Source organism: Leucopleurus acutus, assembly GCF_964270905.1.
Source record: "Leucopleurus acutus genome assembly, chromosome: 11".
Taxonomy (NCBI): Eukaryota; Metazoa; Chordata; class Mammalia; order Artiodactyla; family Delphinidae; genus Leucopleurus; species Leucopleurus acutus.
The window spans coordinates 15,099,899-15,127,854 of record NC_139152.1 but is presented as its reverse complement, the minus strand read 5'-3'; the positions used below and the strand labels follow the sequence as shown (position 1 = coordinate 15,127,854).

The window sequence follows — 27,956 nt, the reverse complement described above, 5'->3', positions numbered from 1 at the left end:
TGTTTCTGATAGAAGATCAAAGAAAATGAGAACTTTCTTTTAAATGATTACAGAAGCTTTAGCCATTAAATTAGAAGCTGCTTGGAATGTTGTTCCCTGATAATAATCTTTCAATTTATTATCCATGTGCAATGTCTTAACCTCAAAGTCTGGTGAAGAGAGGTTGGACGAATGTTTATGCAAATTTCAAACTCAGCCAAGTGAAATCTCTAAGGGAAACATTATTTGATGTACCATAAATTCATGCACTGATATACAGTTAGACGACCAAGAGCTTCTTGACTGGGAGTATAAATAGCACACATAGAATTCATCAGACTTTGAATCATTGACTTCTCTTGTTATGAAGGCAGTTAAGAAGTTTTCAGAGTAAACAGCCTTTGATAACAATAAGAAATGATAAAGGGGTGTTTTTCTAGCATAGGTGAAGGACATGGAATATGTCCAAAGGGGAAGGACAGTTCTATGCTTTTAACTAATAAGAGGCTTGGTTTTGAAAATGCTTTCTAAATTATATGCAGAAAACTATGCCAAGATGAGATTTTGTGTTCTTCTTTTTTCTTCACCAAAAATGCAGTGCCGGGGGAACATTAATGCTTGAGGTTTACACAGATCACAGCAAAAGTATAGGTATGTTAATCATTATCTTCAAAACTAGTCAGAATCTAACAAAAATTCCACTCTGTGACCTTGTTGTCTGGTTTGGCTGAATAACTTATCAAATTTAACTGAACGACTGGCAAATGCTTATTTTTACTTACAGCTCCTTTTTCTGTCCCTTTTTCCTACTTGACTTTTACTCTTGTCCTTTTACTCTATTGTCCCATGGGATTCATGACAAAGATTGATATGGCCCTTATTTATATTTTATTTAAAAAGAAGACAACAACCCAAATTACTAAAATAAGCAAGTGCTTACAGATAAGAATTTTATGCTAAATCGTGTCATTTGAGTTTCAGCTAATTTTGATTCGAACTTAGTATCTAGACCAAAGGAAGACTCTCCCCCTAGGAACTTTACCACAATTCTGCTTTCTGTATTACTCAAAAATGATTGCATTATTTCATTTATTGAAACATACCTCCCGGAGTTTTGCACTGAAGATTCACTGGCTTTGAGCCAGTAATGTTTGATTTATTGCCAATCATAGTTTGGCATGTACTATAATTCTGTAAAAATGCAGAATCAAAAATAACTGGAATCTTCTGTGCTGCTGCCAGAGGAAAAGAGCTATAATAATTTCTTTTTGTGAGTAATAAATCAATAGTTCTACCAATGGAATCAATTTGATGTTTCAGGAGGGCTACTGTACCTTAAAAATGATGCTGATGTTTTTGCCCATTGGATTAGCATTAATGAAAGTAATCTTCAATGGCAAAGCATTAGATGTGAAATATGAACATGCCTATGGGACAAAAAGAAGAGAAAAATGGTGAGCAAAACAAAGCAAAAAGAACAGTTTCCTTGCAATCATGGCCCCTTGCAGAATTTGTTATATGAGCAAATGTAACACATATGAATAATTCTCACACTTTGGAACAAAGAAACATATTTCTTAAAAAAAAGACTTTAGTCTACCAACCAAAGCCTTTATTTGTAAACTAAAAATGCCAGCTTTTCGGCAGGTTGTAAATCTTCAACTACATTTTTTTCTCACTAAACAGTGATGATGTTTAGGGAGTTTAAATAAACTAAGTAGTATGTAGGTATTGTGCTTATGCTAGTTAGTTAATATCTAAAAGATGAAATCGCTATTTAAAAAAATATATTTCCTTTTCATTCTTTCTGCCCTGCAGCATACTTTAAGGAAACATGCATATAGAATTAACAAAGACCTGAGTTCATATTTGGACTCTGTAACTTATCAGCTGTAAGACCTTGGACAAGTTACTTAAATGTTTGTATCCCACCGTAAAACAGGGATAAAACTCTTACCTCACACATTTTTGTAATAGGTATATGAGCTAATGGATATAAAATACCTTTTACAGTGTCTGACACTAATTGGGTACTTCAAAAAGATTAATGCATTCTTTTTCACTTTTTGCTAATGAACATTTTCTTATCTTTACAAGTAACAGTACAACATATATTTCCTATTCTCGTTTCTTTCAATTATACTTTACATTTCTATTTTCAGTTTTATGATATCGACTACTGTCCATTATTTTCCTTTTATGTGCTTACAACTGTTTGAGTGTTAAAAGGCTATATGTCTTTAGGTTATTAGAGAGTTCATGTTGACAGCGAAAATTATTAAATCAATACTAAAGAAAGCAAAAGGACTCGATACTTTCAATTCATCAACTTAGTAAAATATGACATCAATATATTTTGAAGGATCAGTTTGAATATCATTATTTCTGATAAGTCTGAAATCAGCAGAAGTTGAGAGGAAAGGATCTATTTCTTAATCTGTCAACATAAATCTAACCTAATCCCTAAGCAAACAGAAACCCTTGTTTACTGAATCAATTTGGGTTTTATAGTAAAAGGATGAGGCTGCTTGTTAAGTAATGAATTCCCGCTGCAAGAATCAGTCAATCAGGGGACATATGACCTTCTGTCATGGTACTGAATTAGGAAACCCTGTATTAGGCCAGAGTCTAGATCAGTGGTTTTCAAATTCTCCTCATTCAATTCTGGGGGCTGGGGTGGGAGAGTGATGATCTCTTCGAGGTATGCCAAGTCCAGGGAAGAGAAAAAGGGCTAAGAAAGGCTGAGGGCAAGGTTTAGCCCCTCTTCTCAATTATATCACTCAGCTATATTGCTTTCATTGCTTAATATTTTGGTTTTCACATGCAGTATATTTTTTGAGAGTCATGGCAAAAATACTATACATTTGACAGCTAGTATGCACAAAGCATTAACTATATGCTAATAGGAAGAGACACCATATCCACCTCTCATAGAGCCTGCAAAAGTTGGTATGAATGTAAACACGCGTGCATTTCACAGCTGAATGAAGCATTTGAAGAAGAGAGTCTTTCAGAGATGAGCTGAATTTGAAGATTGTGAAAGACATAGATTGGCAAACAGGTAAATGAAAAGGTTTGCTAGGTAGAAAAAGGTAAACAAGGACACCTTAGATTAGAGTAGAAGTTAAAAGTGGATTGGGATGGCCATAACCAAGAGATAGGAAAGAATGAATCAAAGTCTTGGAAGATATCTTATGTAAATGGTGAGATAAAAGATCTGGAATAGAGAAAGGAAGACAAGAAAAGCTAGAATGGAGAAAGGAAGATAGAAACTCTGGTCTTGAAAAGTGAAAATTAGTGAAATAGACTTAAAACAGTTTTTAAAAAGGAAAAGATACTTATTAGTAAATGAAATGTCTGGTCTTTATTTTCCCAGGAGGGGAGAAGGATTGCATTCAGTTATTCCCACTCTCTCATATGATCTACCCCTTAGTGAAACAGGAAATGGTCCATTGTGATTAGTGGTTCCAAGGAGAGACAGGGGTGAGAATTCTTCTTATAAAGAAAGTTTAACCAAACCTAAGACCTTTGCTCTCTGTCTTGGAGACCCATGCTTTAAAGAATGGATTGAGCCAGGCCTGAGTACTTCTCCCTAGTGTAGTTTACTGATGGTGATTAAAATAGAATGCTGACTATACATGCAGGCTTTCCTACACTCACTACATTCATGGAACTTCTCTCCAGAGTGAACTCTGATGCACGATAAGCTCAGTAATGACTTTCCCCAAATCACTGCATTTATCAGGTTTCTCCCCAGATGGGCTCTATGATGTACTGTAAGCTTGGTGCTATAAACAAAGACCTTACCATACTTACTACTACATTCATAGGACTTCTAACCAGTGTGAATTCTCTGATATGTAATGAGGTATGAGTTTTGACTGCATATTTTCCACATTTATACGGCTTTTGCTTGTGTGAAGTCTGTGATATAAGACATTTACTAGACTGAACATTTTGCCTGCCGCATTCAAAAGGCTTTTCTCTGGTATGAATTTGCTCATAGTCAACTAGTTGAGAGATCTGACTGAAGGCTTTTCTACACTGCCAACATGTATGTGCTTGTTCCCTGGCATGGAGGATCCAGTGTCAAACAAGACATATACTCTGACTGAAGGCCTTACTACATCCCTTACTGCCGTAAGGCTTCTCCCCAGCGTGAACTCTCTGATGGTCAGTAAGGTCTCTAACAGAACAGAGAGCGTTCCCACACTCGCTTGAACATGACGTTTCTCACTTTTGTGAAGTGTCTGACGCTGGAAAACGGTTCTACTCTGCATGAAGGCCTCACACTCGTTACACTCAGAAGGCCCCTCCCCAGTACAGGCTGCCTGATGAGCAATTTGCAGGGAACGCGGAGTGAAGGCTTTGACACATTCGTCACCTTGGTGAGGTTTCTCCCAGTAATGGAGTCTCTGGTATTTATTGAGATGGGAGGAGTGCTGACAAATCTTCCCACACTCTCACATTCATAGCGTTTGTACCCTCAGTGGGTTCTCAGATGAACCACTGGCTGAGGGGTTTGTCTGAAGGTCTTACTACACTCATTACACTCCCAGAGGTTCTTTCCAGTATGGATCCTCTGATGGCCAACCAGATGTGGACTCTGACTAGAACTCTGCTGCATTTACTGCACCTTCCTATGTGATGTATGTCCCTTCAGACCTCGTCGTTGTTCAGCAGGACTGGAGGACAGACTAACATGTTCTGCAGGTGAGGGAGCATCACCCTCCACATCCGCCCTGCTCACTGCTGTACGCACAGGCACAGCTGACCAGAGCAAGTGGGACGAAGAGGTGGCTCTACTTAGGGCACTTCCCAGCCTCAGGGGAAGTGCCGATGGCTGCAGGTTGCTGTAGGGAAGGAGTGTGGTCCCAGCCACAGCACTATGGGTGATGACTCCTGAACTGGTGATGCCCCTGGCACGGCCTGCTCACCTGGACACTCAGAGCAACGATTCCCTAGAGCTGGTGCCCCACATCACCAAGGCCTGCACAAGCCACAACGCATATGTAATTTTAATTGAAAACAATCTTTCTATTCCTTAAACAACAATGACAAACCAAGAAAGCAGAAGTAAAAAATAACATCTGGACTCAATGAACTATTGATATATTGTTCTTTCTACATTAAGATACTCTGTGTTTTTGAAATGTTTCCATGTATCTTTAGCATCAATCAGTGCATACTGCTAATGACTAAAAGGTCACACAATTCTTTTAAATCAGTGATGATTTGGATTTTAGTCCAGATAGACATATCTCAGCTTATAAAATTGATGCCTCATTTTGTTATTATTCAAAATACGTCTATGCAGCATATTTGGAAAATTTGTAGGGTGTCTTTGCAGCAGCAAAATTGTAAAGGTGACAGTATTAAGCTTCTAGTAAAATTTTTTCTATTCATACTAATGGTCTGATTTTTCTCCTAATTATTAAATTTGTTTTTCTTGACTGTATTCCAACTTTAGTGAAGTAACACTTATTGTGCTTGCATGAGAGTTTAACCTCTTCATTTTAAAATCTCACTTATCAATCCTCTTTATTAGAGTCTTCTACTCTTGGACTTTTGAGAAGGAATATAATAAAGCTCATGGAGAAAGAATGATTCTAAGTCAGAGAAGGGTGGCTGATAGAGACTTAGGAAGAGAAGGAGTTTGTGAGTACAACGCCAGGAAGGGCTTTCCAGGCATGAGTAAAATCACAAACATATCATATGGCACAGTGACTCATAAGCATCAATGAATTTTAAATTGAATCAAAACTGAGATGTTATAGCTAATGATATACTAGTGTCCTAGGCATGGGCATGTACATAATCTAAATAAGCATGAAATTAAACCAGCCTGCATGGGGTCGCAAAATAAACCATTGTGAATAAGTCAATTCAGTCAGAAGTGTCTTCATTTTTTTCCACTGAACTTTGGTTAGTGTGTTTCTAAACCAATGAAATATCTGATGAGGTTAATGTGATACCAACTGGTCACAGTGCATCAAATAGAGCACACACAGTTTGGATGGGACTCAATTACATTTTTCTTAAATAATTGCAATGATAATTTATAAATTGTTTTTGCCATTTCAAAAACATCCAATGAACTAAACAATTCAAAATAAAAATACTCAACTTATCTACTGAATATGTTGACTTACATCTCCGTCAATTCCCTTTATGCATAGGGCAGGGTTCAGAGGAAGGTGACAGGTATTTGTACACTGAAAGAATTCTTCTAGTCTGCCAAGTTCTTTCTTCAGTACCTCCTGTGAAAAATCATTAGAAGAAGCATCTTCAAAACTGAAAAGAACTGGACTTTTCCTTCAAGTTATAATTTTCTTTTGTTGATTAAATGAACTCCTTAATTCAGGGGTTGCACACTTGGGTGCTTTGGCGTCAAGTGGGTGATGTAGCCACATATGAGGAGGCAGCAGGCTAAAGACAACAGGGAGTACCGGGGAAAATGGGGAAGTAAAGATTGCATGTCCTTTCTCAAGAACTTTAAATTCAATTAAAACCCAAACCAAAACAAAGCACTGTTCTGTTCAAACGAAGCACGATGGATTGGACTTGACCTGTAACCCACCAATTTGCAACCCCTGCTTTAAGTAACTATTAACATGATCCATTTATCATAATTCCCTGAAATCTTAGTTTGTAATTCTCCAGGTTTACACTTAATAGTATAATACTTTTTAAAAAAAATTTACATAGAGTAGGAGACAAAATAATGACAAAAAAGATAATTATAGACCATTGATAAATGTCAGAAGCAGTAATATACATGAACAAATAGTTTACTAAATGTCAATAAGTGTACTTCTGATACTTGACTCACTCCCTTCCATAGTCCTCTGTGCATGTGGAAGGTCTGAGACCACAAATGACACCTTTAGAATTGTGTATCCCCTGACACAAAAAAGGAGAAAAACAATAATTCAGAAATAATAATAATTCAAAATTTAAAAAAAGCTCCTTTTAGCCTACTTTGAAAACTGTTTAAGCCCAATTTAAAAAATGAGGATATCAGATTAATAGTGTTTAACTAACTCTCAAGAGTTTCTTAGCTCTTACTCTGGGTTCACTGCCAAATAACAGAATCTACTGCTCCCAGAATCCAGCAAAACAAGGTGGAGAAATGAGGCCAAGCTCCACAATGGCATTCCTTTTGTCTTCCTCTTTTGTCTTTTCTATACCTCGATTTGCCTGAAGAGCACCATGGAGGGGAACCTCTGCTCTCTTTAACTAAAATCTCTTCACTTCATATAGTTAGGTTTAACTGGGTTTAAAAAAAAAAAAAGAAAAGAAAAAAGCTTACAGTAACTTGTGAGAAATTATAAATGCTTCTCCCACCTCTTTCTTTTTCTCTTTCTATTTTCACGTGAAGAGGTGTTATCACAAGAGCAGCCAGTCAAGGTGAGAGAAATGCATTTATCTGAGAGAATAATGTCAGTATCACTGGAACGTGATGTAAATAGTCAAAAAGGCACTGTACTAACTGCAGCATGCATCTTAAATATATGAGGGATTTTGAAACATAAGAAATAAAGACCAAACCTATACACAAATTTTGTAAATTTTAAGCCAAATTTATTTTACTTGCTTTCAACTTTTTGTCTACCATTAGAAAATAATTAATGATTTTGCAGTAATATGGAGAAATCATAGAACTTTTTTTTTTTGCATTGCCTATCATGTTGCTAGCCTTAAGGCTCTTCTGTGCATACAGAGTTTATATGTCTCCCATTTAAAAATAAAGTCCCTGCTTATACTTTTTATTTTCCAATTTCTCCTAGGTAGGTGAAGTAGCATAGCTTCTGGCAATACTACCAAATGAAGTGACTTCCAGCAAGAAAAATCTTGTGCTAGGAAAAAATTCTGGGACCCTTTGCCTATTTTCATATCATTTTGTTGAAAAGTCTTGTTGATTTTAAACAGTGGGTGGAGAGAAACTATGAGCTCCCTTGAGAACAAGATTCATGTTTCAGGCATCTTTCTATCCTTAACTCCTAGTCTGTAGTAAGTACTTGTTATTGAATGAGATTCTTAATACAGTGAATACAGTCCACTACCTCCCTGCATCTAGAATGTTGAACTTAAGAGAACCTACTTAATGATCTATATCAGTGAAGGGAACTAGTAATGCAGTTAATTAAAAAGAGCAAGTGTTCTTCCATTAGAGCAAGAAAACGAACAGCCAGATCCATTATTATAATCAGTGATGAAAGAGGCACAGTATTTTGACTATCACCCATGGCTGTTAGAATAAAAGTATTATTCAATACTATCCACACCACTATTGATTTCTTTCATTTAATTCACTTAATTTGTTGTGGAAAAAAAAGTCTTTAAAAATGTGACTTTGATCAGTGCAGTGTGAGAAAAATCTAGACCTAGATTTTGTACCTTGGACAAGGGTGCTCTGAAAAGTCCCCTTGTGTACTTCTTCCATGAGTCTGAACTGTGCTGCCTTTCTGAGTAAATTACTTCATCCCGTCATTTAAATCAAATTGCCTTTAAATTGGTCTTTTGTCAGGTACTGTCTATGCTACATGGCTATTTAGATCAAAAAGTCATGTCCTGGTGATAGATATTATCATTAACATTAGGATAGTAAATTGAAAAAAAACTTGATCAAAAGAATTGATTTAAGTGTCTTATGACAAAGTGTAGTCAAGGAATTTACCTTCTGTGTTATGAAATTCAAAGTTAATTGAACCAGGTTTAAGAAATAAAACAAAACTTTATTACATGAATATTGATTTTGCAACAAACCTGTCTTTGAGGGTCACTGGCAGATTTGACTTTTTCACCAATGTCTCCCAGAATTTTGATGAGTTTCTGTTCCTTGGAAAACTCATCACTCAAGGCTTTTCCTGCACAGAATTGGAGAGCAGCCAATAGCTTCTGATACCAGCTTTTAAAATAAGCTTCATTCTGGGCATCCTTTAGCAGCCTGAAGGAGAGAAAACAAATTCTTGTATCTAAAGCTGATTTTTAAAACACCTCTAGCAGGAACAGTAAGTGTGTTTCAGACTAATTTGTATGTGGTGGCTTTGGGCAGTTTAACAGGCCAGGCTGGGGAAAATGCTGTTTATTTGTTGGCAGTCATCGTTTCACCTGATAGTTAATGAGATTCCAAGAGTGAAGAATCAATAAGAGACCTTCCTTTCCTCATTTCAGTTCACAGTGCACTTTTTCCTCTTTCAGGCTTCTTAAATTCTATAGCAAATACTTATCTTAAGAGCATATATTTGACTTATTAAAATACATTTTAGAAATGGTATTTATTAGTCACTACACTATATGGCAACCTAACCATCAACCCCACACTTTTCTGCTTTTCTTCAAAAAATAATGTCTCCACACTGTCACATACGTTAAGTATTGCTCTTTCTTCCAACACCTCCCTTTGATTACCTGGAGGAAGATATTGTAAAGGCAAGAGCATGGTTTTTGTTTTCAGGCACTTCTGGATTCAAATCTCAGCCCTACAACTTACAAGTAAGTTAGGCCAGTTACTTAACCGGGCTGAGGTTAAAATAAAGAAATAACTCTGACTCCATAGAACTGTATGGAATATAGAATAAGCTAATGCTATTCTAATTTGAAAGGGCTTAGCACAAAGTATGTACTAGTAGTCAAAAAACATCAGTTTATCTGTATCCTGCAGCCTCCCCAAGCCAGCTTCTGTCACTGTCTGGCAGTCTGCTTGTATCATGAACATGGGAGGCATAGAACAAAAAAAGGGAAGGATACTTCGCTAGATAATGGAGCAGTGACAATTATTTGATTACGCTTTCTGCCATGTGACAATTTCTATTGCCTTGAAATTAATTCCAACATGCTTAAACTTTACTTTTTATTATGCCCTAAAACACTGAAAATAAAAGACTGATTCCCTTGAATGTTAACCTCTCTTTGATTCTTTAATTCTTGTCTCTAATCTTCTTCTCTTCTGAAAAATAATTATCATTCAAAGGACTAGAAGAAAGTTATTGTGAGAATGAAATACTGAAAAAAGAAGGATTAAATGCCTAGCAGCCAAAATATATATAGATGAGTTTCATTCTGCATTCCTAATTTTGCATCTCTGCCCAATATGTATTGTGCTACAGAGACTCTAAGAAACACATTATTTTCATTTGTTCTATGTTCTCTGTTCCTACACATCTGCGTTAAAAAATTAATTGAATGAGGGCTTCCCTGGTGGCGCAGTGGTTGAGAATCTGCCTGCTAATGCAGGGGACACGGGTTCGAGCCCTGGTCTGGGAGGATCCCACATGCCGCGGAGCAACTAGGCCCGTGAGCCATAACTACTGAGCCTGCGCGTCTGGAGCCTGTGCTCCGCAACAAGAGAGGCCGCGATAGTGAGAGGCCCGCGCACCGCGATGAAAAGTGGTCCCCGCTTGCCACAACTAGAGAAAGCCCTCGCACAGAAACGAAGACGCAACACAGCAAAAATAAATAATAAATAAGTTAATAAACTCCTACCCCCAACATCTTCTTTAAAAAAAAAAAAATTAATTGAATGAACCTGGTTTTTTTTTTTTTTTTAGGTAAGGGCTTGTTCCCTTGTCATTGTTACAAAGCCCACTTATCTCCTAGCACCTCTTTTACTTTACCAAAGGAAATATAATAATGCTGGAAAGATGCTGGAAAGCATTAAAAAACAAAAAACTCTCAAGGGTCTAAAGATGTATTGATGGAAAATATAATCCATATATAATTATACCTTCAATGTAAGAAGAATAGTTGACAATGAAAAGTTTTCCAACCCACCTCTATGGTGAGATTTTTGAAATGTCAGATGCAATAAATGTATCACACCATTATTTGGAGGCTCTAAGAAAACGAGTGTTATGTGATTATGAATTGGAAAGCCCCAAAGAAAGCATCCACATCTGAAACTTCAAGGTATTTTATGCAGAATTATACCTCAGAGATTTTCACAGTGTTTTGAGGACTTTGGTAATATACCATTGTACAGTCTACTTGGTTTTCAGTGGACGTAGGGAATTGATGGGTAGAGTATTTCTATATCCCATATCAATGCTTGCCAGCATTTTCATGCACTTTGAATATTGAGTTACTTGTTTTTAAAGATAGTTAAAACCTGTTCTGGTACATAAATATAACTCTATAACCACCTGACTGCTATACACATGATAAAAGGAAAGGTTATTCTGCACAAAGTCAACTTTTTACTAAAATTCTTAAAGAAAATATATATTTTAGGGGTGGGGAGTCATAGGAATTGTCAAAATTATCTAATTAGTATTCCTAATACTCAATTCTTATTCTATGAGAAATGTATTTGCTTCTCTCATGAGCAGCTGATTCAAGGAGGAAAAAAAAATCAGTCTGATTTCTTGCTCAAAATAAAACACAGCAGGGGAGATTTGCAGAGAGAATATGTGACTGTGTTTTAAAAAATTTAAAAGTGAAGAAAACTCAGTGTATTCCATTGTGATTATTTTCCTTATAGAACATACCTCATGCAAACTCTCATTCCTGCCATTATGACATGCTCTCCTGGTGAGATTTGGTTCAAGCTCTATGGCTTTTTATCCAACTTTAAAGTTTTTTACAAATTGCAGAATTGAAATCATACTGTGTTATAGATGACCACGAGAAGTCAGTTAGTCTATTCCTGTGTCTTTAGGCACAGTCACTTTAACTGATGAGAGAAATTAATATGTCCTTTAATTTTAATCAATTCAGAGAAAGTTGGACTATACAGTTTTGGGTGGAGAGTTAGCCAATTCTACGTCAATGACCTTCACCATCAGGAAGTGGTTAAAACCCTCATGTGGTAGTTTTTACCCCTTGCCTCTGTTTGTTAAGACTGTGGAAAACAGCTAGCCACTTTCCCTTAAGCATTAAAGAAACCCTTTTCATAAGGCACTGTCACTGGGAGACACAGAATTGCTTATGCCAAATTCAAAAAAAAAATCTTTTTTTCAGGTTCAGGTCAAGGGACTGAGAAATATGAAGTAAGACTTGGTGTTGAAAGATTGGGCTTTGATACAGACGATGTGACCACATACAAACTGTGAGGTAAATCTCAAAATGTCAGAGACCTGTTTATCCTAGTGTATGCGAGATCCAGGAATGGTTCAACTTGATATTATTATTATTATTATTATTTTTTTTTTTTGTGGTACGCGGGCCTCTCACTGTTGTGGCCTCTCCCGTTGCGGAGCACAGGCTCCGGACGCGCAGGCTCAGCGGCCATGGCTCACGGGCCCAGCCGCTCCGCGGCATGTGGGATCTTCCCGGACCGGAGCACGAACCCGTGTCCCCTGCATCGGCAGGCGGACTCTCAACCACTGTGCCACCAGGGAAGCCCAACTTGATATTATTTTGTATAGGTGTCTTACGGACTGTAAGTAATGACAACATTAAAATGAGAATAAATGCATAAAATCTAGCTGATTAAAGGTAAGGGTAGTGTTGAGTATGAGAGGCAAAAAGCAAGAAGAGAAGCAAACATAACCCAGGTGACTGAGCATATTTGTTATAGGATATCATAAAGGCATTTGCCTAAATTAAGGAGCTAGTGGTGGACTCAGATACACAAACCCCAGCTAGCATGAAATGGAGATTTTCCTTGGAAATAAGAGCTTTTCTCCATTTCTTCATGCACAAAGTGCTTCTGATCCCATGATGAGTGACTTGCTGGAGGCCCAGGAAAAGTACAGATAGGTCTCATTTCATCAGTCTACCTGCAGGACAGAACAGACTAATCATGGCAACCCAGCCCTCCTTGCCTCATGACTCCCTTCAGTGTAGCTCTTAATTTTAATTCTCAACAGCACAATATCCCACAAATTAGGGCTTGCCTTAAATTTTTTACCCTCTTGTGTATTTCTTGTGAGTGAAGAGGGGAAACAACATCCAGAAGAAAACTGAGCTACACGTGAAGATGAGTGATTTCAGGTCACTCCAGGACCTCCTCTTTCCGTCTCCTCTATTGGTGGCTACTTTATGGGGAGTAAGATGTGTGACTCAGTAGACCAGGTCTTAGTGAGCACAGGTGGATTTTAAAATGTGACTTCTTCAAGTGTACTTATAACCCTGGGACATATAAAGGCTGAAATCCAATACTTGATATGGAATTTTTAATTTTAAGGTTTCAATAGTGTGTTAAGAAGTGAAAAGCATATATCTCTTCAGCCTTTACAACTTTATTTTACTTCTCATTGGTTGAGAAATTTACTTAATATTTCCCTAAACTGAGGAACTTCATACATTTTATTGTCTTGCAAAGATAACTGTTTCCTATGACTAGCTCATTTTTAGAATATTGATTTGCTCTTTCAGAAATATAGCACCGAACTTCTTTTGAATTTTGTATATAAGGAGCATTACATGGTCCAAGTCTGCAGAAATGTGATTTCCAATCAATAGTTATTTTGCAACATGTTTGTCAATAAGCCACTTTGAAACAACTTGAATATAAAACAATTAAAAGGGAATAAATACAGAAAATAATGAAATCCATACTCTAGAGATTTTATACATTTTTAGAACACTTAAATATAAGAGACAGGCCCTTAAGGTATGTAACCGACTTAATTTTATCCCCATATTTCAATTTATATATCTAATATTTATTACCACCTCAAAAACAGTAATTCAGAATGTTACAGTTCATACTTATGATTTTTCCATTGTGTTCACATTATGTGGTAGATTTATTTTTCCCAACTCCATGCTTTCTTCCCTGAAGCTTATACAACCACACTCTGCTCTGTGACTTCCAGTGCCTCCCCAGAGGCAGCATCTACTTCTCCACCCCTTGTCTGGATTGGCCATGTGACTCACTTTAGCCAACAGGATGCGACTGGATAAAATGTATGCCCAAGTCCATGGGGATGCTTTAAATGTGCTCTCATGGATTGGTCTGCTCTCTTGTACTTCTGCTATCTGTCACGAGAACAGCTTGTCCCTGCTGGGGGATGTTCCTTCAGTGCTGGAATGAGAGAGCTGAGCATTGCTGTGAGGAGTCCAGTGCAGCCAAGCGGAAGTACAGCAAGTCTGCAGCCTGCATGCGGCATACGTGAGAAATAAGTCTTTTTTGCTGTAAGCCACTGAAACTTTGGGGCTATTCGTTGCTGTGGTAAAAATTAATGAATATGCCAAGTTTCATATTATTTCTTTTTCCCTTTTGTTTGTTTTTGTTTTCATTTGTTTGTTTGTATTGCCTTTAGAATATGGAGCACATTTTTTAAACCTCCCCAGTGTTAGCCCTGAGGATACTTTGGGGCAAAACTAATTACTGAAAATAAACAAAAGTCATCTGGAGACAAGTCTGGTGAATTAGATGGGTGATCAATTTGAGTATAACATTTTAGATCAAAAAAACTATAAAAGTAATAAAAATGGCTTTCTTCTATGGATCCTAAAAAGCCCCAAAGTGTATTTCAAAAACAATTTGATCTGGTTCATTTGGACATGTATATTATGTTATACTGCTAAAATTTTATTGTTATTTTGTTACACTAACATTCTCTTTGACTCATTTAAAAGTGTGAATAGGCTTATGTACCATCTGCTGTCTGTCCAGCCAAGTGTTTGAGTATCTAATAGGAAATTCTCTCTGAGTAAAAATGCACTAATGAGTGCAATAGGGCAATAGCAAGTCTTTTTGTAAAGACTTATATAACACAGGACTAGACAAATCTAACACATTACCAGACAAAGCGTCTGATGGCTGAGGGCAGTGAGGGAGGTAGTACACCTCAGTTTGGGAAACTGAGCTCTGCTCTAATGGTAACAGCTGAAAGACTAAGATGGCTAAATAGGGAGGGGATCAATGGTTTTGGACAAGGAAGCATCTATCTATATCAGCATGTTTAATGGAACTCCCTTTACTGCCCTGGAGTTGGCGACCAAGACCCAAGATTAAAGAAAAGAGACAACAGGTATCCTATGTTTTAAGAATAGCCAAAGAAACAACTGGAAGTCAGAGAACTCTTAGAGGTTTATTGGGAGATGGCCAAAATGGCTATGATACACCAAGTGTTATCTCCCCTCCTGGACCTTAGTATATATTTGCAAGTGGGGGTGAAGGAAAGGGCTGTTTGAGGGTCATGAGTCATCAACTTAGTGAGGGATAGAGTGGATCCGCTACCCCCACTCATCCTTGCAAAGTCCAGTGAGGAGGGAAGCTCAAAGATACCCATTGATTCAGATGTGTGCAAGAATGGGAGACTATTGCCTCATTCCCAGGTTAGATTTCTGCTCTAAAAGAGAGTTTGTTGAAAGACAGGATAGCAAAGGAGCAGCCTGCATTTTTGCACCCTAACTGGCCAAGCAAGGATGTGTGAATTTCTCAAGGTTCAAATAAACACATGGAAGTAATTAAATGTGATCCACTCCTGTGTAGGAAGAGGTTGAGCCAAAGGCAGATCTCCTGGTGGGAAGTCCTGCAAGGCTACCCAAGGTACGCACTCAGATGAGGTAGCCAGCTTTGACAGTGAACCCAGAGCAGGCCTTGATGTAAAATAAAGGCAGAGACCACAGACAGGGGATTGTACTTGCTTGCCTCAACAAGTGTGAGGGTCACTTTCCTCTTTCTCTTTCTTTCCCACTCCAAAGTCAAGAAAAGCTAGAACTAAAAGACAGAGAGAGAAGAGGAATGAAACAGCAGACAATATTCTCCCCACCACAAGTCCCCCAAGCTAAAGCTTGGCTTGTGCTGGAGAATGGGGAGGAGGTATGTGTCAAACTGGAGAAGAAAATAGAGTTAAATTGGACAAAAGTGGTGAAGAGTTTGTTATGTAAAAGTGACCAGGAAACTATGGAATCTACCCTGGTTTTAATTAGAAAATGTAAAATGGCAAAAGTAGTATTTTTAAAATAATAAAACCTTTTATTGGAGACCTACCAATACCAAGCTCAGCCAATTTAAAGAAAACTAGGTGAGACCGTTAAACATCTACAAGTCAGTGCAGGAAGAAATACAGCTTCGGAAAATGCACTGATTGCACTGCACGAGAGAAAAAGCTTCAACATGCAGAATAAAAACTGGGGAACCTTGCTCCCCAGCTCTTCAGAGAGTTGGCTGAGATTAGTCTTTTTGCCTTTCTTCATCCCCGTGCAGCCACTCACTGCTCTTATAGAGCACTGCCGATTCTGGCTTCATTTGTGGGTGATCATTGTTAAGCACAGAACTGTGTTCAAGAAATCAAAGTTGTTTCATCAAGAAACAGGTTATTAACACTGAATATATGTGGATATATAGGTATATATTTACGATTATAATTGATACTTTATTATCATATCAAAATCTTTAACAGTTATGACCAGTTGCGTAGTTAATTATAAGCTTAAATGGTATTTTTCTGAATGAGAACTAGCCATAGATGGTACCCAGTTTGCGTACACACTTGTAATCAGGATGACTGTTACACTGCAGTGTTGCTCTCTTAGGATCATCTGGAAGCTATGAAGGAAAAAAAAAAACTATGCTGAGCAGGTAAGTTTCCTTGAATAAGATTCTTAAATCTATAATTAGGAATCAGAGCCTGTTCCCACTCATCTTGCTGAGGGATATAGTCAATTTGGGAGATACAGGTAAATAAATAAAACTCTTTCCAATCCACTCATATGTATTCGAATGTTCACATGTTTAATATACTGAATGATGTGATATCAGAGAGCAGAAACTCTCTTCCTCCTCTCATTCCAACACACACTTCTGCTTAGGGTAAGTTATTTTATTCAAATCATTTTCCTTAGCTTAGCACCAAGCTGTGAATGGCTATCAGTGACCTCTCTCAGCCCCTACTGTTATACTCCTTATGTGCTTACTAACCCTAAAACAAAACAAAACAAAACAGGTGGAATTTTGGCCCTGGGCACACTTTAGAAGAGATAGCTTTCTATGAGACCCTCCTGTGATGCCTTTCCCTTTTTTCTCATTCTGGTTTTATCCCCTCCCTGATCCCCAAGAATCTCTCAGATCCTGCCACTCTTCCTTTGCCAAAAGCTCCACCTAGCTCTGCTCTCTCCTATTGTGTCCTGGGATCCCAATTAGTCCTTGTTTTTCTTACTCGAGTCAAACACATGTCTCTCACTGTAAATTACACTCATAGCCTCAGAGAATAATATTACATTAGCATAGAGCTGAACCCCATTTTGAGATAATCCCTCCCACCCATCACATTTATTAGGTGAGGAAACTGAAAGATTAAGAGACCTGCCTAAGGTCCTTAGGACTAGAACCCTCAGTTCTTAACCATTGCTCCAGGCACTTTCCACAGCACCATATTTTGTATCTGTTATGGACCAAATGTTTGTGTCCACCCAAAATTTGTATGTTGAAGCTCTAATTCCCAATGTGATGATACTGGAGTTGGAACCTTTGGGAGGTGATTAAGTTTAGATAAGGCCATGACAGTGGGGTCCTATAATTAGATTATTGCCCTTATAAGAAGAAGAGACTGGAGTTCTGCCAGGTGAGGACACTGAGAAGGTGTCCAGTGTCCATTCCTGAGCCAGGAAGAGGGCCCTCACAGGGAATTGAAATTGGCCAGCACCTCAATCAGACTTCCCAGCCTCCAGAACTGTGAGAAATAAATTCCTGTTGTTTAAGGCACACAGTCTATGTTATTTTTTATTGCAGCCTGAGCTGATTAACACAGTGTCCTAAAAACCAGTGAAACACGACTTGGAAGATGATTTTCCACTTGCATCACCTCTGGCAAGAAACTTAATGCTTTAGCTCTTCACTTTCCTACTCTGTAAAATGCTGGAGTTTGTGATGTTTGGTAAGATACCTTCCAGCTCTAGGGCTCCATGACTGTAATACTTAATGAACTTATCCAGCATTTATGCCAGGCATTTTCCAAGCATTTTATGTAGCTGTGTTAGGTAATCCTCACATCCGCTCCAGGCTATGTGATTCCTTCCATTTACAGACGAGGATATTATGGTTTACAGAGGTCAAATAACTTGCCCAAAGTCACCCTATCTGTGGATCAGGGATTCAAATGCAAGTTTATCTGACTCCAAAGCCCTTGCTGTTCACCATCATGCTGCACCACCTCCTGATATCCTAACATAGATACCAGCTGACGATTTAGCCCGAGACTAATACACAATCTAGGAATTCTCTTTTTGCTACTTTCTTATTATGTTTCTCTTTAATATCTTTCTCTTACTTCCTGTTTCCTAACCCTCAGAAATCTCATGCTCTCCTGACTTCTTTCTTTCCAAAGTTCCTCATTTAATTTTGTCCTTCTACCTACAAATTCCCTGCCAAAACCACCAACAAATGCTAATAATGTTTTCCTTTCTGCTTTTAACATTTTTTTGAACTTTTAAAGAAGAGCTTGTTAACCTAAATATATTTTGTGTAAAATACTTATAAGCAGGAATACTTTTCTCTCCCCTATCTCGCCTGTAAAAAGAATAGAATGTGTGGATCTACTTTGATAATGCAAGTAATACACTCACCTCTGCTCTGTCCTTCCTCACTTTAAAAAGTGAGACCAACTCCACAACTTCAGAGGACCTGGACTTTTGTGGTTTATTTACACAAGTGGTGGTGCTGAGTGGGGCTAGGAGAGTGGAGGGAGACGATGCTGAATTGAAAGGAACACCCTGATTGCACTTGGGAACCTAAAAATCCTGATGAGCTGTGCACACACAACAGATGTGCCTTGAGCTACCCACCTTAACTGGGCCTGTGGTTCCAAATAATTCCAAGTTGTGGCAGGAGAGAAATGCGGAGTCATTAACAACAGCATGTGTGCCAAAATAAAATAAATTCTGCTTGACATCTAATTAATGTTCAAATCCATGCTTGTGTAATTTTAAACTAGTCCAATAGATGTCTACATTTTCCCTTACTTACATTTGAAAATACGGTTCTGAACTGAGTTCCTAAACTCAGCCTTTATTTTTATATATATATTTTTTTCTGAATACATATATAGTTACTTTAAAGGCAGTGTAAGCACCTTTTTCATAAACTTTCCTTAACAAAATTTCTTTTAATGGCAAAGCAATTCCTTTGCTATATGAATGTTTCATAAGGAGAGCAACCTAATAATAAAAATCCTCTTTACCCCTCGGCCTTTTGTTCTTGCACAGAAAGTTGGATAATCATTACACTGTGCAGTGAACAAGTCATGTGTTTGAACACAGCTGGAGGGGCAGGTTTACAGGGCTAAGGCAAAGCTGGCTTTGAAATACCTAGCTTCCCCAGAACCCGGTCGCATCAGAACCTCAGTTTCAAATCACAGCTGGGGCGGCTGCTTCACTCTTCATTCTTCAGAGGCACGGATAGTGTGGTTTATTCTCTGAGGATATTAAAGATTCCCTGAGATACTATCCATAAGATGTGGAGCTGTGTTTGATGTCCTCAGAAAATTTCTGGGACATTCTTGCTCACCGTCATGAAACAGCGTGTCTCCTGAAGTCAGCAAGCACCATTTAGTCCCTCTCCTTTTAGAGATTCAATACAGCCTTACAGATGTTCTAGGAAGCCTCTATAATCTACCTGGTTAATTTTCAGTCGATTTCTGTGATGTTATTCTTGTTGTTTATGCTGTTGGTCAGGTTGTACTTGCCAGGCAGGGATAATCGCCCTATCCACTCTATCGTATGAATGTGGAAAGAGTACTAAGCCTATTCCATCTCCAGTGCTCTCTGTATGCACAAGTAACTTAGCAGTTCCAACCTCAGTCTTTCCATTTCCAAAATGATAATAATGATTGTCCTATCATCAGATCTATGTTTCTGTTATGGACTGAATTGTGCTCCCCAAATTCTTCTGTTGAAGCCCTAACTCCCAACATGACTGTATTTGAAGACAGGCCTTTAAGGAGGTAATTAAGATTAAATGAGATCATAAGGGTGTGGACATAATCCAACAGAATGAGTGTTCACGTAAGAAGAGGAAGAGACACCAGGTAAGCATGCACACAGAAAAAAGGCCATGTGAGGACCCAGTGGGCAGACAGGAAGTCTGTTTTCAGGTCTTACCAGTAACCAACCCTTCAGCACCTTGATCTTGGACTTCTAGCTTCCAGAATTGGAAGAAAATAAATTTTTACTGTTTCAGCCACCCAGTCTGTGGTACTCTGATATGGCAGCCCTGGCAGACTAATATAGTTTCCAACCTAGAGCTCATTTTTCCAATCCAGATCTCTAGAAGCCAGAAAAGGCAAGGAAGTAGATTCTCCCCTAGAACCTCTGGAAGGAATGCAGTTCTGCTAATACCTTGATTTTAGCCTGATAAGACCCATTTTCTGATTTTTAATCTCCAGAACTAAATTGGTGGTAATTTGTTACAGCAGCAATAGTAAACTAACACACTTGCTATTGGGCCTTACTGAGAAATGGAATTCTTTGTAATGCAAGTTGTATAACATCCCTCGTAAAATAAGTACACCATTCAAAAATTAAGAAATACTAAAGAAAAATTAACAGAAAACCACACCCAAGTTCCTTTGTAATACGATGAACTGAATAGCTAGACGTTATTATCAAACCAGTTAGAGTACAAGTATGGCTGAGGGTCCAGGAAACAGTCATTCTTGTGCACTGCTAGTGACAGTGTAAATTCCTACAATCTTACTTAATAAAGGGTAATCTTGCAATGTAGATCAAAAGAAGTATAAACATTTACAATCTCTATTCCAGCAATTCCACTCTTGGAAAACAGCCCACAGAAATAACTAAGGACCTGTGCAAGCATTTAAGCACAAGGAAGTTCAACTCAAGGTGACTATAATAGGAAAATACAGGAAACAATCTGAATTTCCAGTAATAGGGGGTTAGCTAATTGTATCATAATAAATTTAATATAATAAATTAACAATATTAATTAACAATGGAATACTGGTCAGTTGTAAAAATAACATTGTGAAAGTGTACTTATTTTTTGGAAAGATGCTCAGGGCAAGTTGTATCTTTAAAATAAAGCTATGTACAACACAATATCTGCAATATAATATTATTTTTAGAGTGTATATAATACACACAGATTATACACATAATACACATAGACACACAAATTTAGGAGAATATTTGCCAGCAAGGCCTACTAATGGCTAACACTTACATATCACAACTGAATTGCAGCATCTATTCTAAGCATTCTACATATATTAACTCATTTGATTCTCCCACCAAACCTAGACAGTAAGTACTATTATTAGTTTCTATTCTACACCTGAGGAAATCAAGGCCTAGAAAGTTTAATTTGTTCAGTGTGATATAAATAGTGAGTGGGAGATCTGGTAATTCTACCCTGGTAATCAATGTGCAGGATCTATGTGCCTAACCACTGGAAATTCTGCCTTCTCCCACAGGGGCTAACCTTAAATGCTGGGATTAGTGACACTTGAAAAAAATATTTTTGCTGATCTACATTTTCTAGTTTTGATATAACAACAAAAATAATAACAAAGATTAAGATATATTGAGAGCTTTAATTTTTCTAGGCATTGTGCTAAGTGCTTTATATGCATGATCTCAATTAATCCTAATTAACATCTTATGAAGCAATATTTTTAATCATCCTGTTTTGCATATTAAGTAACTAGATCTTAGGTTAAGATACATTTTCACAGTCACAAAACTACTGAGTGTCAGACTGAAGTTCACATCTACCTGAATCCAAAGCCTCTGTTTTTAACTACTGTCATGCTGCCTGAATAAATATAACATTGTAGAAAATTCATTAAAAGAAAAGAAACCCTCCCTTTCTGGCCTTAGATTCAGAGCTTCAATATAGCATCTGATGTAGCTTAATAACTGATTCTCTACACACTACAGACTTGGTTACATTAAATATATTTCATTAAAAAAGAGTTCAATTTAGGCACAGGTTAAACATTCAACAGACTAGAAATGAATCTCAACAAAACTAATGCATTTCCAATATAAAATCCAAGTATTGAGATTTGAATTTAATGGTTCCTAATAGGAAAGATACCCACTACATAATATAAAGGAGTGAAGCAGTCTATACATTCACAGGGATCAATACCTAAATAGTAGAAATTTCTTTCTCACCCTTTCCCATGAACATTTCCTTGAGGCTTCTGCTGTAGTAAAAGGAAGTTTTCAACAAAATAGTTGCTTCCTAATGCAGGTTACTTTATTAATTAGTTCCTCATGTAGGCTAGTCTCCTTTTCATTTTCCTAAATGCCTTAGAATTAGGTGAGTGGCTAAAACAACTCACATTGGACTGACTTGTGCCAAACATATGCACTTCTACATACAATTATTTATGGGGATCTATATTATAAGATTTAAGGATTGTCTGAGAAGCAGTTACATATTTTTAAAAAAAGATTAGCTGAGGGTTTCCAGATGATAAACTTCTTCAAACTCTCTTTCCCCAAGCATTCTTTTTCTCAGATTTTAATGAGAATGAGAGCTGATAGGCTACAAACTTAGTGGCTTAAGACAATGGCCACGTATTAGCTGTGGATCAGCAGTCCGAGCATGGTGTGGCTGGGTAGTCTGTTCAGGGTATCATAATGCTGAAATCCATGTATTGGCCAGACTGAGTAATCCTCTGGAGACTCTGGGGAAAAATTTGCCTCCAAGCTCATTCAGATTGCTGTCAGAATTCAGATCCTCGTGGTTGTAGAACTGAAGTCTCCATTCCTTTACTGGCTATCAGTTGGGGTCACTCTCAGCAAGTAGAGGTCATTATCATTTCTTGGCACATGGTCCCCTCCACCTTCAAAGTTAGCTATAGAGCATCTCCTCACATTGATTCCCTCTCACACTTGGAATTGTTGTAGTGACTTCATCTTCTGCCAGCTACGGGAAACTCTGCTAATAAGGGCTCAACTGATTGGTCAGGCCCAATCAGGATAATCTCCCTTTTGCCATATACAGGCATACTTCATTTTACTGTGCTTTGCTTTATTGTGCTTCCCAGGTACTGCATTTTTTTACAAATTCAAAATCTGTGGCAACCCCGCTTTGAATAAGTCTATCGGCGCCATTTTTGCAACAGCATTTGCTCACTTCGTGTCTCTGTGTCACATTCTGGTAATTCTCACAATATTTTAGACTTTTTCATTATTATATATTTGTTATAGTGGCCTGTGATCAGTAATGTTTGATGTTACCATTGTAATTGTTTTGGGGCACCGTGACCGTGCCTACCTAAGGTGGTGAACTTGATGGATTGTTGAAATGACAACAAAGGATTTAGAATATTACATAAACTAGTTGATCAGGCAGTGGCAAGGTTTGAGAGGACTGACCTTAATTTTGAAAGAAGTTCTGCTGTGGGTAAAATGCTATCAAACAACATTGCGTGCTACAGAGAAATTATTCATGAAAAGAAGGGTCAAACCATGCTGCAAACTTCATTGTTATCTTATTTTGAGAAACTACCACGGCCACCCCAATCTTCAGCAACTACCATCCTGATCAGTCAGCAGCCATCAGCATCGAGGCAAGAACCTCCACCAGTAAAAATATTACAACTCACTGAAGGCTCAGATGATTGGTAACAAGTTTTACCAATAAAGTATTTTTAAATTAAGATATGTACTCTATTTTTAGACATAATGCTATTGCATACTTAATAGACTACAGTATAAAGTAAACATACTTTTATATGTACTGGGAAACCAAAAAGTTTGTGTGACTTGCTTTATTGTGATATTCGCTTTATTGTGGTTGTCTGGAACTGAACCTTCAGTGTCTCTGAGATATGCCTGTAATGTAACATAATCACAGGAGTGATATCATATTCACAGCTTATTCCCATTGAAAGGCAGGGGATCTTACAAGGGCAGGGGTCATTGCGGGTCATCTTAGAATTCTGCCTACTACATCTACTGAGCACTTGTCACTGATCTATTTGAAAAATTCATTCAACATTTATACATAATAAGCATCTACAACATGCCAGGCACAGTACTAAGCATTTGATGTAACAAGACTAACGGTGAAATTTACTTATTCTCTTGATTTAATCCATTGCTCGTTATATAGGCAAATTGTTTGAAGGGATGGAAATTTGTTCTAAATAATACAGTATGGCTGGACAGCTGTTAATTCATGTTAACATTTCTTTCATTCCTTAAAAGATGTAATATATTAAAATGTTCAATCCACTTTTGAAAATTAAAAGCAATTGGAAGATCTATCCCTAAAATTTTCTATCCTTTCATCTCTATAAAATTAACCTTGATTACAGTGGATAAGATGAAGGTAGTAAATGGGAGGGGCTAGCCCATAAAATTTAAGATGTTTAAATCTTATCTTTTGAACACTGATATAAAATAAATGGTTAACATTAAAAAGGAAAAAAAGATTGTAAAAGGAATGTGTGGTATAGTTTTTTTTTTTAACTTGACAAAAACCAACCAACCAAACAAAAAATACCATATCGTATATTGATTCGAGTTAAATAACGCTAAGCTTCTGATTAGGTTTTATTTACTATCTAGATAATTAACACAACTCTAGATCCATGTACAAAGTCTAATTTGCCATTTTTCATGTTAGAAAGTCCAAGGATTGGCAGCTCTGCCATGAGTATCACTAGATTCATTCTGACTGAAAGACAGTCTCAAATAAAAGATGTGGCCTTCCATTAAAAAAAAACTCAGCACACCTTATTCTTACTTAATAGAGATTGAAAAGCTTTAGAATAGGCACAGATAAACACATTACAAAGAAGGAGAGTTTGGGACCTTATACTTGCAACATAAAACACTGGGGAAGTGTTTTGGAACTATATGAAGATACATACATTTTCCAAAATCAATGATGTATGTGGTTTAGTCAGGTAGAAACGGACTCACACAGAACTGAGGCCAATGCTAGTAGCACTAAAGAATGAGCTATATCATTGATAGTCTACATAATAGTATAATTTCCCGATGGCCAAAAGCCATCAACGGTATAATTTCCTGATGGCCACTAAAGAAGGATTGTTAAATTATTTTTCTGTATTGAAGGGATGATGCAGGAATACCCTGTGTTCATATCTGTTTTTTCTACTCCCTTAGTTACCACCATAAATAAAAGTAAATTCAGAAAGAGAGAGGTAATATGTAACTTTGAAGAATCAAGCAAAAGCATTTAACTATTCTCTGCTGATATTAATCTTACTTTCATATTTATCTAATAATTTCCTATGCACAAACCACAAAGGACAATATAATATGCATATTTTATCCTATCCATTTTTCAAGGCTCCATTTTATCTTGTTTCCTTCCAGCCGATTTCTCTACTCCAATCCACCCTGCTTGCTCCTTTTTCTTGGTTTCAATTTTATTCTCATTTCACATTAAAATGCATTGCAAGTAACCACTTTTCGATGGCTTCAAGGGTGTTGGTTTTGTCTCTCAGGAATACAAAACTCTTAAAAACTGAATATTGCTGTGTAAAGAGGATGGACTGTAAAATAAGAAAGGCACAGATGTACAGGCTCAAATCCAGATCTGCCTTACTAGCAGTATGGCCTTGGACAAATTATTTAACCTTTTGAGAACTTAATTTCTTCCTAAACTTGTGTCTAGCTTTCCTTAAATCTCTGAATAGTAAACAATTGCCTCTGTTGAGTTCTTTTTGAGGTCAAGGACTCTGTGTTACTGCCCTGTAACCCAATAATGAGCACATTTGAACCCCAATCAAGATTTCTGGGCCACTTCTGGGAACTCCAGAATGGTTAAAAAAAATGGTGAAGAAAAGATGGCACAAGGCAAATGTCTCTGACATACTATGAATGGAGGCAGAAAGTCCTTAAATAAAAAGGTATCATGAAGATTTTGAATTTAAAATGAACTGCAATTCAAACTCTGCAATTCAAGAAAAAAAAAACACTCAAGATTTTAAACTCCAAAATAAACTTTGTCAAATAAGATGATCCCATTGACTATTATTTACATTGAAGCCATTCCTGGCTCCTGGCTCTTTTTTTCCCCCTCTTACCTCTAGTGGGAGGCATCTTCTGATATGGTTCTCAATGATGCCCTTCTGGTGTCCATGCCCTTGTGGAATCCTCTCTCTTGAGTGTTGGCTGAACCTAGTAACTTGCTCCCAACTGATAGAATATGACAAAGGTGATGGGATGTCACTTCTACGATTATATTATAAAACTCTGACTTTTGTGTTGCTGGCATTTTCTCTGGCCATTTTTTTATGATTGCTCTGATGAATAAGGTCTCCCGGCAAGGAGCTGAATCTTGTCAACAATTACTTTGAGTCAACTTGGAAGTAAATTCTGTTCCAGCTAAATCTTGAGATGACTGTGCATTCCAGGCTGACACCTTGGTTACGGCCTCTTGAGAAAGAAACCCTGAAGCAAAAGGTCCAGCTAAGCTCTGCCTGAATTCCTGATCCCCAGAAAGAGTAAGATAATAAATATGGTTTTTAAGCCAGGAAGATGTTGGAGTAATTTTTTACCCAGTATTAGATAATGAATATACCTCACTTCCTTTTTTTTTTTTTTTTTGTGGTACGCGGGCCTCTCACTGTTGTGGCCTCTCCCGTTGCGGAGTACAGGCTCCGGACGCGCAGGCCCAGCGACCATGGCTCATGGGCCCAGCCGCTCCGTGGCATGTGGGATCTTCCCGGACCGGGGCACGAACCGGTGTCCCCTGCATCAGCAGGCGGACTCTCAACCACTGCGCCACCAGGGAAGCCCTCTCTTTGACTTTTAAATGTTGGCTTGACCATGACATCATCTCTGCTAATAGCTTTAAACCTCATCTTTGTGTTGATAATTCCCTCATTTTTATCTGTAGTCCAGATAAAGATGTCCAGCAGTTATTTCAGATTTTAATAGGTCCAGATTGATCTTTTGATATCTTTTTCCCACCCTTAGAAATATGCCCTCTTGAAACTCTATTGTTTCAGTTGTTCAAGCAACAGCTTTGGTATCATAATTTGTGTCTCTTATACTCCTCATCCAATCCATCAGAAAATTCTGTTGGCTTTATTTTCAAGAATATATCTAGAATTCAACTATTTCTCGCTCCTTCTGCTACTATATCCTAGTCTAAGACACTATGATCTCTCATCTGGATTACTGTATTAGTCTCCTAATTGGTTTCTTGTTCTTGCCATTACTTTTCCTCAGTCGATTTTCAACACAACACCCAGAATAATTCTGTTAAAATATAAGCCAAATCATGTCTTTCATCTTCTCAGAACCCTCTGATGACTTCTCATCTCATTTAAAGCCAATATTCTTATAACAGTGCAGCAGAAAATTTTACATAACCTGCCCCCACCTTCACCTTTTTCCCAGCTGACCTCATTTCCTACTATTCTTCCACCTTTTCAAGTTAATCCAGCCACACTGGCCTCATTGTTTTTTCTCTAACACCCCAAGTATACTTTGAGTATGCTATTTCCTCTTCCTGCTATCCTCTCCTTTTAGATACTTAGATAATCCATTCTTGTACTTCACTGAGGTCTTTTCCAAATACCACCTTTTAAATAAGGCCTTTCCTTGCTACTCTACCTTAAAATTGCAATTCCCCTGACTCTTGTATTCCTGTATCTCCTGATGGTTTCATTTTTCTCCCTAGTTCGTATTAACATCTTTCAAATATATATCTTATTTCTCTCAAATGCTACATAAGGAAGGGCAGGGATTTTTGTCTGTTTTATCCATTGCTGTATCCCTGAAGACTACAGCATGACCTAACTAAGGAAGGTACTTAATAATTATCTATTTAATGAGTAAGTCTTCCTATGGGATAGGATCACATTTCTTACAGATATAAGCCTGACACCTGGTTGGATTCTCTGTATCACAAGGCTCTCCTACTCTGTCTTCCCAAATCTGATATTACATTAATTCTCACAACAACCTTCTGAAAGTAAATCTTATTATTATCATTTTTTTTTTTTTTTTTTTTTTGCGGTACGTGGGCCTCTCATTGTTGTGGCCTCTCCCGTTGCGGAGCACAGGCTCCGGACGCGCAGGCTCAGCGGCCATGGCCCACGGGCCCAGCTGCTCCGCGGCAT

General features: G+C 37.6%; 1 protein-coding gene across 7 annotated transcripts in view; it reads right to left on the bottom strand.

Annotated features, from left to right (window-relative positions):
- The window catches only part of PIK3C2G (phosphatidylinositol-4-phosphate 3-kinase catalytic subunit type 2 gamma), a 364,032-nt gene that overhangs the window by 151,829 nt on the left and 184,247 nt on the right, over window positions 1-27,956 (bottom strand). For all 7 annotated transcript variants that reach the window (XM_082849612.1, XM_082849613.1, XM_082849617.1 and 4 more), the window contains 3 exons: window positions 8,749-8,929; window positions 6,132-6,239; window positions 1,314-1,406 (listed from right to left, as the gene is read on the bottom strand). In XM_082849612.1, the coding sequence (XP_082705738.1) occupies window positions 1,314-1,406; window positions 6,132-6,239; window positions 8,749-8,929 (382 nt within the window). The remainder of the gene's footprint in view (window positions 1-1,313; window positions 1,407-6,131; window positions 6,240-8,748; window positions 8,930-27,956) is intronic.